This window comes from Gorilla gorilla, chromosome 14, assembly GCF_029281585.2.
Source record: "Gorilla gorilla gorilla isolate KB3781 chromosome 14, NHGRI_mGorGor1-v2.1_pri, whole genome shotgun sequence".
In the NCBI taxonomy this organism is placed as follows: Eukaryota; Metazoa; Chordata; class Mammalia; order Primates; family Hominidae; genus Gorilla; species Gorilla gorilla.
In genome coordinates, this window is record NC_073238.2 from 115,008,226 (window position 1) to 115,021,210 (window position 12,985).

The 12,985-nt window shown below is 35.7% G+C and overlaps 1 protein-coding gene across 7 annotated transcripts in view; it reads left to right on the plus strand.

Annotated features, from left to right (window-relative positions):
- The window catches only part of PCCA (propionyl-CoA carboxylase subunit alpha), a 456,523-nt gene that overhangs the window by 219,559 nt on the left and 223,979 nt on the right, over positions 1-12,985 (plus strand). For all 7 annotated transcript variants that reach the window (XR_010130619.1, XM_019039752.4, XM_055360016.2 and 4 more), the window contains 3 exons: positions 4,652-4,795; positions 6,116-6,190; positions 10,384-10,452. Coding sequence is in view for 6 of the 7 variants with exons in the window: in XM_019039752.4 (XP_018895297.3) it covers positions 4,652-4,795; positions 6,116-6,190; positions 10,384-10,452 (288 nt within the window). In the remaining variant the exon portion in view is untranslated. The remainder of the gene's footprint in view (positions 1-4,651; positions 4,796-6,115; positions 6,191-10,383; positions 10,453-12,985) is intronic.

Genomic DNA, 12,985 nt, shown 5'->3' on the forward strand with positions numbered 1-12,985 from the left:
GTAGCACCATAATCAAAATCAGGATTTGGACATTAACATATTACTGTCTTCCAATTTAGGGACTATATTCAAATTTCCCCAGTTGCCTCATTAATGCCTTTTGTGGTAAAAGAAAAAAAAATCTGGTTCAGCATCCTGCATTGCATTTAGTTGTTGTATCTCTTTATTCTCTCTCAATCTGGAATAATCCTTAGTTTTTTGGTCAGTTGCGATCTTAACATTTTTTAAGAGCATAAACCATTTATTTTATAAAATGTCACTCATTTTAGGTTTGCCTCTTTTCTCATGTACTAGATTCAGTCTTTGCATTCTGGGCAGGAGTAGAAATGACACTGTCCATCTATGAGCACCATGTTGGTAGCACGAAGTGCCTCTTTATCCCATTATTGGTGGTGTTGGCTTTGTTAAGGAGGTATCTCTGGCGTTTCTACACTGTAGACTTTCTATTTTCCTTTTGTCCTTAATAAAGTATCTTATAGGGAGATACTTTGAGACTCTATAAATAGCCAGCATACTTTCACTCACTAGCTTTAACGTACTTCCTAGTTTGTATTTAGTGAGGAATAGGCTAAAGATGACAATGGCAGTGTCAGAGTTTATTATTATAATTTTTAGAATCATGAGGTAGGTAACAACACAGTGCCAAGGAGATTTAGTTTTCCTAAGCTTATTCTGCTACCGAAATGAGATACATTAAGCACTCAGAGATGAAGCACAACCTAATTTACCTCACAGTTGCATTTGACAAGCTTAGTTATATTTTGGGAAATAAATTTGAAGCAACAGATGAGTAAGAGGGAGTGGTAAGAGGTATTAGACACAATGCTAATAGTGACAGCTTGGTGGTGATTAAGAATACAAAACTAAATTAAAATAGCAAGTAGATCTATAAAAAGCTAGCCGATTGTTACCATCTAGCGTAGGTGTATGGAGCTAAACATATTTATTCTAGTCCCATGAGGGTGATTATGGCATGAGATGTTATAAGGCACGATTATGTCCTATAATATGGCATTTGATAATTTTTTGTACCTGTTTGAACAAAAGATTCATGGTGAGCTAGGGATATAACCAATACAAATAAATTTATCAACAACTGTTAGACTCTGCAGTGTGGCACTCCCTTGAGAAATTTGTCTTTGAGGATTCAGGTATTATAACTTGGTAGGGCTTACTCCTTTTTTGTGAGTGTGAATTTTTTTTTTTGGGGGGTTCGGGCTTACTCTTGCTCACTAAATCCCAAGATTTATGTATTCACATGCTAGTACGTTAACAATGCAAAACAATGCTGTCTGGTGGATCCCTGATTTGTGTGCTTTTTAGAAAGAGCACATTGCTGTTGGGTAGGAAAAACATATGAAGCCAGGTTCTCAAATATTTGTATGGTAAGGATGGAGTAACAATAAGGGAATTCCATTTTGTATTTTGAATGTTTTTGAGGCATTGTTTCCAAAAGTGTGTTCCATGGACTTGGCAACTCATAAAGGTACTTTGCAAAAAGAGGAGGAAGTGCTGCACAAGGCCCTTCTCTAGGAGAGTCACAGGACATATGGACATCCTAATGACAAGAGTCTTTCCTAAACAGTCTGTTGAACTGAGATTAACCCGGTGTTTCCCAAATAGAAGTGACACAGAAACCTTTTCCCCCCACGTAATAGCCCTCACAACAGATGCTTATTAGCATCAGACTTCTGTAGTTACATTTTTCTTCTAAGTGGGACAAGATGAACTTGTTGGTTTACCAGACACCAATTTTTGACTTTTTTGTTTTTTTATTTTTTTAACCTTTTGGTCAGGTTAACCATCTTTTCCCTCCCTCCCTCCCTCCCTCCCTCCCTCCCTCCCTCCCTCCCTCCCTCCCTCCTTCCTTCCTTCCTTCCTTCCTTCCTTCCTTCCTTCCTTCCTTCCTTCCTTCCTTCCTTCCTTCCATCCGTCCTTTTGTTCCTTTGTATAACCCTCAATCACTTAAGTATTGAGCTTAACTTGCAGAGAGAAACCATTGCTAAGCACTTGGGAATAGGGGGATATTTGTGATTATTTAAGCAATGCTGTGCTTTTAAGATTTCTGGTAATAACACAGTCTAAAGGAAATGCTTCATATCCTGTGGAGTAGCTTTGGAATCCTATGTATTTAGAAGGATTTCTTTTGAAAATGTTTAAAATTATAAGTTTTACTTTAAAGAAGTTGATTTCTTTTACCTGGAAAATTGAAGCAAGTTAGACTATTTTGTGGACTTATGCAGTACTTGTCAAAAGGTAAATGTTTTTTAAAATTTCTGTTAGTAAGGATTTTACCTTTAGCAGCTTGTTATTTTAGTTATCTGCTTAGTTGCTTCTAATTTGAATTACTTGTAGCTCCCTAATTTAGATTGTAAAATGTTATGGCTCTGTTATATGACTAAGTTTAGAACACAGTGGGTCCACTTTTGGATTCCATTTAAAGTGGATCCGATGTACTTATTTTCCTACACAGTTAAAGATCCCTCTTCAAAGGTGAAGCAGAGACTCAATAAATTTGGATCTTGAAACCTTCATAGTAATATGCTTTTTAAAAGACATGTATACATAATTGTATAGCCATTGCATATACTTTTATACATACATTTCTTTCATATACATTTCTGTCAGGAAGATCAGGAAGATAATGTCATCTCTTTAGTGAGATAAATTCCAACTCCATCGTGACCACTTACCATAGATGTGACTCTGTATTTGCTGTTCATTCATTCAATATGTATTTATTTGCCTTGTATATAGTATGTACTTATATGGGCACTGGTCATAGAAAGAGGAAACTGAATGGTTCACTTAACTTTTGAAATTGTCTTTTCACCCATCAGGGATGTGTGAATAGTATTGATGTAAAGCACTTGGCGTGTAGTAGGTTCACCTCTTTTTTTTTTTTTTTTTCTGAGATGGAATATCGCTCTGTCGCCCAGACTGGAGTACAGTGGTGCAATCTCGGCTCACTGCAGCCTTCTCCTGGGTTCCAGCAATTCTCATGCCTCAGCCTCCTGAGTAGCTGGGACTACAGGCATGTGCCACCACACCCGGCTAATTGTTTTTATTTTTAGTAGAGACAGGGTTTCATCATGTTGACCAGGCTGGTCTCAAACTCCTGACCTGAAGTGATTTGCCCGTCTTGGCCTCCCAAAGTGCTGGGATTACAGGCGTGAAGCACCACACCCATCCAGGTTCACCTCTTGAGTAGAGTGCTGAGATGCTTTCTCACATGAAATTGGTTTCTAGTAATAATAGAGGGTTTTTTTGCTAGTTACTTTCTTATTATATTTATCTTATAGAGTCTTGGTTCTTACAAAATCATAATTTGCTTTCAAAAATACATATTTTAAACTACCTAATAAGATCTTTATTTAGTGTCACATTTATTTTACGAAGGGTTGATGCTTATTTTAGTGATGATTTGTCATTAAAATTATGTCAAAATGTCTTAAAATGTTGTTGAAACTGTAAACAAACTCAACACGCACAAAGCTAATTATGGGTGCCATCTGTTTATTTTTACAAAGCTTTTTTTTAAGACTATGGCATTGTCTGCTTATGATAAGCTTCAAGATTATTATAATGACTAAGTCCTGTCCTTCAATTAGTGTAGTTGAAGATGGGAAGATAATTCGTTTGTTCACTGACCTTTTCCTGTGTCAGAGTGTATGAAATATGACATGTCATGATAAAGAAACTATTGTGAAGTGCATTTAGAAGATACTTAATTTTTATGAGAAAAAAATGACATCAAAGCAGCAGATGTGGCCAAAGTTTTGTTTAAATTCTTAGAACTTATTCAAGGTTTTAGATGAACGGTAGATAATTCACTCTTTTCCAGTGACTTAAGTGGCCTCATTTTAACTCAAGGTTAAGAATTTCTAAGTGATCGACCAAGTTTATGTTGACATGTATCCCTGTTTGTGTACCTATATGTCAGCACATGTTTTTGTACATACATATCTCATGTGTTAGTGCAGAAAGCCAGGTACTTGCATGACAGCATCAGCCCAAGTAGTTATCAGCAATCTGCTGAGAGAGCAGAGCGATCGCACTGGCTCTGTTTTGCAATTGTGCATGCTAAGCATTACCCAAGTCAGTGTGGAGGGAAAGCAACCTGAAGGATCCATCTGCTCCCTTCTGCTACACTGCCTCGATGCAAGATTACGCTAATCTGGCTGCTTGTCAGGACAGGTTAGTGAAAGCGTGCAAGTGGGTGAGACTTAGGGTGGACTAGTGCTTTGGAAAATCATAAGCTGCCCCTGTAGATGCCACGTTAAGTGCAGCAGAATAGGTTGATTATCAGCCACATTGAAGATTGCAGTGAAATAAATATATAGCTTTTTGGTTAAGAATTAGTTTCAAAATTAAAATTCTTAAATATTGTTGGACCGCAAATAAATCAAAATTGAGAAAAATAATACAGATAGTTTACAAATACTTTTAGGCCTTAGTTTTTCTTATGATTTGTGTATTGTGTTTATTCTTTCTTTTTATTCCCCTAGCTCAAGAGTTTTTTAGTCAAATATGTTTAAATGTTACATTCGATTAACTTCATTTTACCCAAAAACTTTTGTGATTTTTCTTGTTTGTTTCTATTTATTTACCCTTTTCTACACCTACTGACTGGCAGACCTTGGCCTTGCAGGTTGAGCATCCTGTCACAGAATGCATTACTGGCCTGGACCTAGTCCAAGAAATGATCCGTGTTGCTAAGGGCTACCCTCTCAGGCACAAACAAGCTGATATTCGCATCAACGGCTGGGCAGTTGAATGTCGGGTTTATGCTGAGGTAAAATGAATGGTGTTGGGAGGAAGGATGGTGGTTATGTCCAGAGTCATGAGACCTGGTATAGCCAAACAATGAGGTAAAGTTAGGGTTTTATAACGTTGCCAACTATTGGATTATGTAATCCATAATTAAATCAGAAAAAAATTAGATAATTTTGACCTAATTCCAGATAGTTTTAAAGAATTGGGCTTAGTTAATTGTCATGTATTTGTAGATGGGGAAATAGCTACCAATCCTTTAAGAGGCAACAGAGCATTGGTTAAATATTCTTGAGCTTGAATGGACCATGGTTTTTGTTTTGTTTGCATTTTCTTTGTTTATTTTCAAACAACACTAACAAGAAGTAGCATTTATTTCCATGGGTTTTTTAAAAAAATGCCCACCTTGGGTACACAATAGTTGTTGATCAGATATTTACTTAAAATTTTTCCCAACCTTTTTTTTGTATAATTTTCTCCTTTATTATTACATAAAAATAACAATCAAAATTTAAATTGTAAAGCTTTTAGTAAAACATGTACTCAATTTATAATTTTAATTTTGGGTTTTACTCATAAACTCTCAGTTCAGTACTTCTAAATGCTTTTTTTCAAATGACTAAAACAAGAATGCAAGGTAACATTTGTACTATTTTTACTTTTCGACATCAAAAATGTCTGTCAAGATTAAAAATAAATCAGTGTCTGTGTTTAAGAATACTGAGAGCTGGTTTGAAATATTTTTCAAGGAGTTCAAAAATATGTTTTGGCATGACTGTATTGCTCTTGCTTTTTTCATATTTTAAGTAGTATTACTTTCATTCTTATGACACTGAACCTGTTTATTCTGATGATCTAAGATATTTACAAATGAAGTACATATCTAGTAGCATGTGCAAAGTTTTTTTTTTCAGGTCTTTATTTGAAGAACCCAAATTCTCAAGTTTTACCATATGTGAGCTGTTTTGAGAAGTAAGAAAAACAAATATCTTTAGTATACCACATTTGTTGTTCTAAACTTGAGTATATTTTGATGTAGGGCCTAGGTTATTTTATTTTTTGCCCAAGGCATTGTAAGAAGTTTTATAAAATGTTGGAATTTTACCAATTTCAATAAAGTATGAACAAGGTCAGGCTAAATTCTGCTTACAGTTCTGTTTGATTTTTAAGTACATTCTAAGTTGTCTAGCGTAAAAGACAATAATATTCTGAAATCTGTGATTTGGTAAATACCATATGTTGAAAATAGACCTATAAATGGTTCTTCATTGTGTAAATATTTAACCTTACTTGTGCTGATTTATATTTCAAAGACTGTGCTTCCTTTCCTTTGAACTTTCAGGACCCCTACAAGTCTTTTGGTTTACCGTCTATTGGGAGATTGTCTCAGTACCAAGAACCGTTACATCTACCTGGTGTAAGTCATTAAGCTGTAATACCAGCTGAAGGGTTAAAATCGTGATTTATGTCATACTTTTATGTTAAAGCATGTCAACACCAAAGGGTATAAATTGAAGGACAAGTGAAATTCATGGGAATCATGGTTTTTGTGTTGAAAACAAATTTTTTTCAGTATTTTGTGGTGTTCAAGAAAGTCAGGATTCACTGGACAGGGGAAGCCTGGTGACATCTGATGATATAAATGATAGCTTACAGTGTTCCCAATTCTTTCGAAAATTATAATAAAAAAGGCTGTGAATCCTAAGAATGAGAAATGATGTTTTGTGTTACAATTTAATCTTTTCAATAAATTGAGTCCAGCCGTGCTATATAGTCACTTGTCAAGAAATTCAAGCACAAAATCAGCTCCTTAATTGAAATTTAAGGAGATTGAATTAAGGCAAACAAAGTGTGCCTCAGTCTATTAAACCTCATGGACTTTAAGGAGTACATAATATTTATATCAGTTAAATAAAAGTGACCACTGTCCATTTTATTCCATAGCTCTTCTGTATTTAATAGGTATTTTGAAAATAGTTTTTGTTGCAGAAAAAGAGCAAGGACATACCCTTTTTCTTAATCAAGGTAATAAGTGCATATATATATATATATATGACATTAAGTTAGCTAGTAGATGACAAGGCTGTACCATCTGTGAATATTCAAATTATTCATTTTGATTACTGGCATGAAGATGGTGAAAGATTACAGGAAGAATTCTAAATCTGAAGATATTATTGGATATATGATTTATTTCACTTTTTAAATTGTTTTTGCCCATGTGCTTTCTAAAGGGACTTGACCCTTTCTGGGCTTGGAGACTCCATGCTGTGTTCAAAGCCAGAAGGCAGAAAAAAAATTGTAAAGATTTAACAGGCATTATGTGACGTTAAATAGCACATGAGAAAACAAGTGTCATAGGGACATATCTAAACACTTTTTTAATCAAACAAAAGAAGTATTAAATAAGAATTCATAATGATTACTCTAGTTGTTAGAAGTTTTCACCATGTTGTAATAGCTAACAGGATGTCAAACATTTTGCCCTCGCAAGTTTTTGCAATTTGCAATTTTCAAACGTGAGACCTGTTGAAAGTACAAGTGATAATGGACAAACTATACCCCCTACAGTCTTCGTCCCACCAAATCTTTCTTCAATTAATGCTGCAGCAGGAGTTTTATGTAATAACATTTGCAGTTTTGAGCCATCCATAGAAAGAAAAAACAATTAAAATGCCTTAAATGTTCTGCTTACTGCTGTTATTTGCTTGTGTGAATGTTGCATGTCAGCTAAATGGACCAAGGAATAGATAAAGTGATTGGGTGCAGGAGAGTGCACACTAAGCTTTGTCTATCATTATTGCTGGGAGCAATCAAATTGATGTCAGCAGGACAGTAGATGCGTTGACAGCTGTAATTATGTATCTCCATGGTGATCACTTTTGGCCTGTCATGGAGGCCCATGAGTCCCCTCCCTTGGAAGCATTTAATCAGATTGGGCTGTCACTTGTCAGGTAGAAATGGCGGGCTGGGAGTTGTGCTTAGGGGGAGAGGTGAATTGAGAATGAAGGGTGGGAGACGTCTGATAGTTTCACAGGGTCCACTGTGGTACTGAAGACAGAAATTTTAATTATGCTAGAGGTTTCTGAGCAGTAGTTTGAGAATCTTGTACAGAGGTGCTTGGGTGTTTTGTTGTGGTTGTTATTGTTTGTTTTTCTTCCTTGCCTTATTAAAACTAGAGCAGTCAGTTTACCTTAGAAAACAATTTTTGGCTCTTACCTTTTTTGGTCACAAGAATGCATACTTAAGAGTTAACTTATGGTTTGTACTTTTCACATGCTTCATTAAGCCTGAGATTTATTAATATGGCAGAGGTGAAGATTTCCTTTTTTATTTTTGTTCATCATGTTTTGTAAATTTGTTATTTTCAGACCACAATTTTGTTCTGCTCAGAAATTTGGTTCTGATTTCATTTGAATTTTTTCTTAAAGCTTTTAGTGCAAATTTGTATAGCCTTTCATGAAGGAATGGAGACTTGATCTGACTTCAAATTGGTTGTTAAGAAATAAAAATATAGCTGATTATTACTTGGAAAAAGCAGCATAAATAGTAAATTATAAAGCAGAGTTTTCATACTGTGGTACAGTTTTTAATTGGGAATACTGATTTGCTTATACAAAGATACATGTTTATATATATCTTGATTTTATCATATGTATTTTAAAGTTAAGATGACATAACTTCTGTGATCATAATATTAGTAAATAACAAAGACAATTATATTTAATTAAGATCTGTAGGTAACACCTTATAGGATGATATTATTCAAGGCAACTGACGTTTTAAGTAAGGAACTGTAGAAGAATGTAATAAATATTCTTTATTGTCTATGTTATTTTATTTGTGGGTTGAACATCTAAGTTCTTCCTAGCTTTGTAGCAGTTTATGTAGCAAATGATAGGATGTAGTTAAAGTCAGAAGTTTTAGAACTTGTATCAGTGTCGTTTTTAAACACAGCATTAGCAAGCATGCTGTGGTTTTAAAGATGACATAGTGGTCAAATTAGCTCTTTCACTTTTTGGTACTAAAATTAAGAAAATGAAAACTCACAGATATATTTTCTGTTATGTAACCCGTTTACTAGTTGCCATTTTGGGGCTTTTTAATGTGGGGAAAAGGTAGATTGTGATTTTATTGCTTTTAAAGCTGCTCCATTAATTTTTTTCTAGTTTTTGTCAACACTGTGAATTTCATAGAACATCAGTTTATGTCCTGAAATATGTTTTCAGAAAATAGAAAGCCAAGTATATTTCGTAAGTGTGCTGAATGATTTTTGTTTATAATTAAGATTTTTGTATATGAATGTGAATACAAATACAGATATCTATATTTTTGTTTGTGCTTGCAAATACAGAAATAAAAGCCCTTCAGGTATGTTATAGTGTTCCTTTTACAACCTTACAAAGAGAATAATAGTAGTGTGAATTTTAAGAAAACGAAACTATAGCTTGTCTTCTGATGTCACCGTATAATAAAGCCATCATTATACCCTCATGTGGATATCCTAGACAAGAGGTTCTACATGTGGTCCCTTGATAATTGCCTAAATTAAAATATTAAAGGCCTAACAGCCGCTGTGTTGACCTTTTTCTGCCTTGCTGCAGACAGATGAGCTGCTGTTTATTAGGAAGGCTTCTTCCCACAGGTGGAAGGCTACGTGAGCTTCCGCTCTTCTCTTCCCACCCCTTTACAATGTTGGGCATCAAAGTCCTGCTGTTCCAGCAGCTTTGATTCAGTTCCTCCATCCTCAAGACCCCTAGGATGTGCCTGACAGTCTGAAGTATTTTGATTAGCTTTTAAATACTTCAGATTCCAAAACTTCTTTCTAATAATTTAATAAATATTCTGTCCTCAGTAACTGCTCATTTTTAAAGTTTTGCATGGCTAACCTCCGTGCCTTGCTGCTGGTATCAAACTGGGAAATGAAAACAAGAATCAGTGATGTACTAACTCACTCTTTGGCTGGTTAACAGCAATCAGCCTCTTCAAAAGAATATTTTGAACTTGTGCTATCCCCCTACCCCCCATCCCAAGAAAATCACAAAATCATAACTCTAATTGGGGCTTTACAAAGCAAAGCCATAGGAAAAGCTGTGTAAACATGAAAGCCTCAGGGGAGCAACAGTAACAGAAAAATAGTGTTTTACAGTTGAGAGGGTGAGGCAGAAAAGGAAAGTGTTACAGACATGAAAGGCCCAGGCCCACATTCCTGTGGAGCTGAGGAGCAGGCTTGACGAGGGGCCTCACTGGTGGGCTCAGAAGGGTCTGGCAGGGAGTGCAGTTAGCAAGGGCATCGTCCATGCCATGCTTCAGCTGGAAGACACCATCAGAGAGCCACAGCATCCTGGCATAGTGATGTAGGAAGTCTTCATTTTTTATTTTTTATTTTTGCTGTTTTTTAGTTTCGTCATTCAGTGGCAGAACAAAAAATGTGTTGCATTGCATATTAACGGATCAAGATTTTAGATTGTTTTCGTATTTTCCAGAAGTTGAAATGTTATTTGAGATTGAAATTCTCTATCCATTTGCTCCATGGAAATGAAATTTGTGGTTACAAAAAAATATCTACACAATATGAATTACTTTTATTTTTTTCTTTTTTTCTTCCAGGTCCGAGTGGACAGTGGCATCCAACCAGGAAGTGATATTAGCATTTATTATGATCCTATGATTTCAAAAGTTAGTTTAATTTCTCAATGGATTATTTGATTTCTTCGAAAAATCAATGATATTTAAAGAGTCTGAAACTGGGCCTTTATCTGAATCATAAGCTATAATTAAACAACTAATTATGCACTGATGTAAATGTGAAAGCAGAGCAGGTTTTTTCTCTTGAGAGAAAATTCAGCGTTATGTTAGTTTGTAGTACTCCTCCTCCCCAACTAAATCATGCCACCACCATCACACACATGCATGAACAATAATAATAATAAACATCTAACCAGTGGTGCCAGCCTAACTCATTGCCATGAGAAGGAATTAAGGTTTTTTTTGGCCATTGGCAGAAATTACCTGAGATGAAAGTATAAATGAATGGCAAGAGTTGGGCTGATAGGCAGTGTTTGTTAGAGTACTTTTCGATCTTTTCTCTTCAGTTTTTACAAATTACCAATTATTTAAGTAGATTTGATGTAAGAGTATAAGATTTGTTTTGCCCACCTGTCTTTTTGAAGTTTGACTTTCCAGAATAAATGAATTGAATTTTTGGATCTTTAACCTTGAATTTTTGGATCTTTAAACCCTTAAAACCTTATAAAGTGTAAAATGCTGTAATAATTAAGATTGTGGATTTTATTTTTATTTTATTATTATTTTTTTGAGATGGAGTCTCGCTCTGTCCGCCAGCCTGGAGTGCAGTGGCACGATCTTGGCTCACTGCAACCTCCGCCTCCCAGGTTCAAGCAATTCTCCTGCCTCAGCCTCCTGAGTAGCTGGGTGGCTCGTGCCACCAAGCCCAGCTAATTTTTTTTTTTTTTTTAGTAGAGATGGGGTTTCACCTTGTTAGCCAGGATGGTCTCCATCTCCTGACCTCGTGATCCGCCCGCCTCGGCCTCCCAAAGTTCTGGGATTACAGGCGTGAGCCACCATGGCCGGCCAGATTGTGGATTTTATTTTGAAAATTCTGTGTTCTCTGAAATGATACATCTGTATTGAGGAATGATTTGTTTTTCAAGCCTTGTTTCTCAAGATGGCTTTTCCCCAAGTGTCCTTTTTAATGTTATAGTTGCAGTAAACAAACAATTTTTTATCTGTCTCTCTTCAGTTAAGGTTTTAGTGCTTTTTTTTGGGATAGGGTCTCCCTTTTTCACCCAGGCTGGAGTGCAGTATCACGATCTTGGCTCAGTGAAGCCTCGACCTCCCAGGCTCAAGCGATCCACCTGCCTTAGCCACCCAAGTAGCTGGGACTACAGGCATGTACTACCACGCAGGGCTATTTTTTTATGTCTTTTGTAGAAATGGGGCTTCCTCATGTTACCCAGGCTGATCTTGAATACCTGAGCTCAAGCAATCCGCCCGCCTTGGCCTCTCAAAGTGCTGGGATTACAAACGTGAGCCACCGTGGTTGGCCTAAGTTATTAGTAGTATTGAAATAAAATTTAGATCTTTTGTTTATTAGAGAACCACCATTTAATTTAAAAATAAAACTATGTAACAATATTATACGTTGATTTTTAAATATTCCATTTTTAGGTGAATGTTTTTCTCTTCAGAAAAATGGCCTACAAATTAATTTTCAAATTTGCTTGATATTGAAGAGCTAGTAAAACCTACTAAAATAATCACAATCTATAGATTGGCTAATATAACTGCCAGAAAAATCTTTAATGAATAGTTAAGGTCTTATTTCACTGCCAAATTATAGAGATACATATAAGTAGGCACTAAATCATGTAGAATAGTAAGACTTTTCTGTTTTTTTGATTTCTGAAAAAGTACCATTTGCTTCTGTGTATATGATATGTAAAACTGCAAATGATTTCTAAGATAGTCGTCTTCTTTCTTTATACTTTTGTTTTTGAAACTTTACTTTTTTTGTTAGTTATGAAAGTGTTAAGGGCTGGACGCAGTGGCTCATATCTGTAATCCCAGCACTTTGGGAGGCTGAGGTAGGTGGATCACCTAAGGTCAGGAGTGTGAGACTAGCCAGGCCAACATGGCAAAACCCTGTCTCTACTAAAAATACAAAAAAATTAGCTGGGCGTGGTGACACACGCCTGAAATCCCAGCTTCTCAAGAGGGTGAGGCGAGAGGATCGCTTGAACCTGGGAGGCGGAGGTTGCAGTGAGCCGAGATTGCGCCACTGCCCTCCAGCCTGGGCAATAGAGCGAGACTCCATCTCAAAAATAAAAAATAAAAAGAAAGGAAAGTGTTAGCTATTCAGGGTATCAAACTTGGAAACCACAGAAAAATAGGGAAAAAATGTCTTATCTAATCCTCACCACTACCCTAGATGTTCAAATCCTATCTCAAATATTCACGTTTAGCTGTATCTCCTTTTAAATTTTTTCTGTACTTACTTTTGTTACAGTTTTGTTTTTGTAAAATCACTCTTTACTATGATAATGAAATGTAGGAGAAGAGTCTGAAATAGCTTGATTCTAATATTTATATACTTAAAAAATCATAATGGACATGTGTTGAAACTGAACTACCATAAAATTTTGAGATATATTTAGAAATCTGTTATGAAATATTTTAATTTTTACTAAAA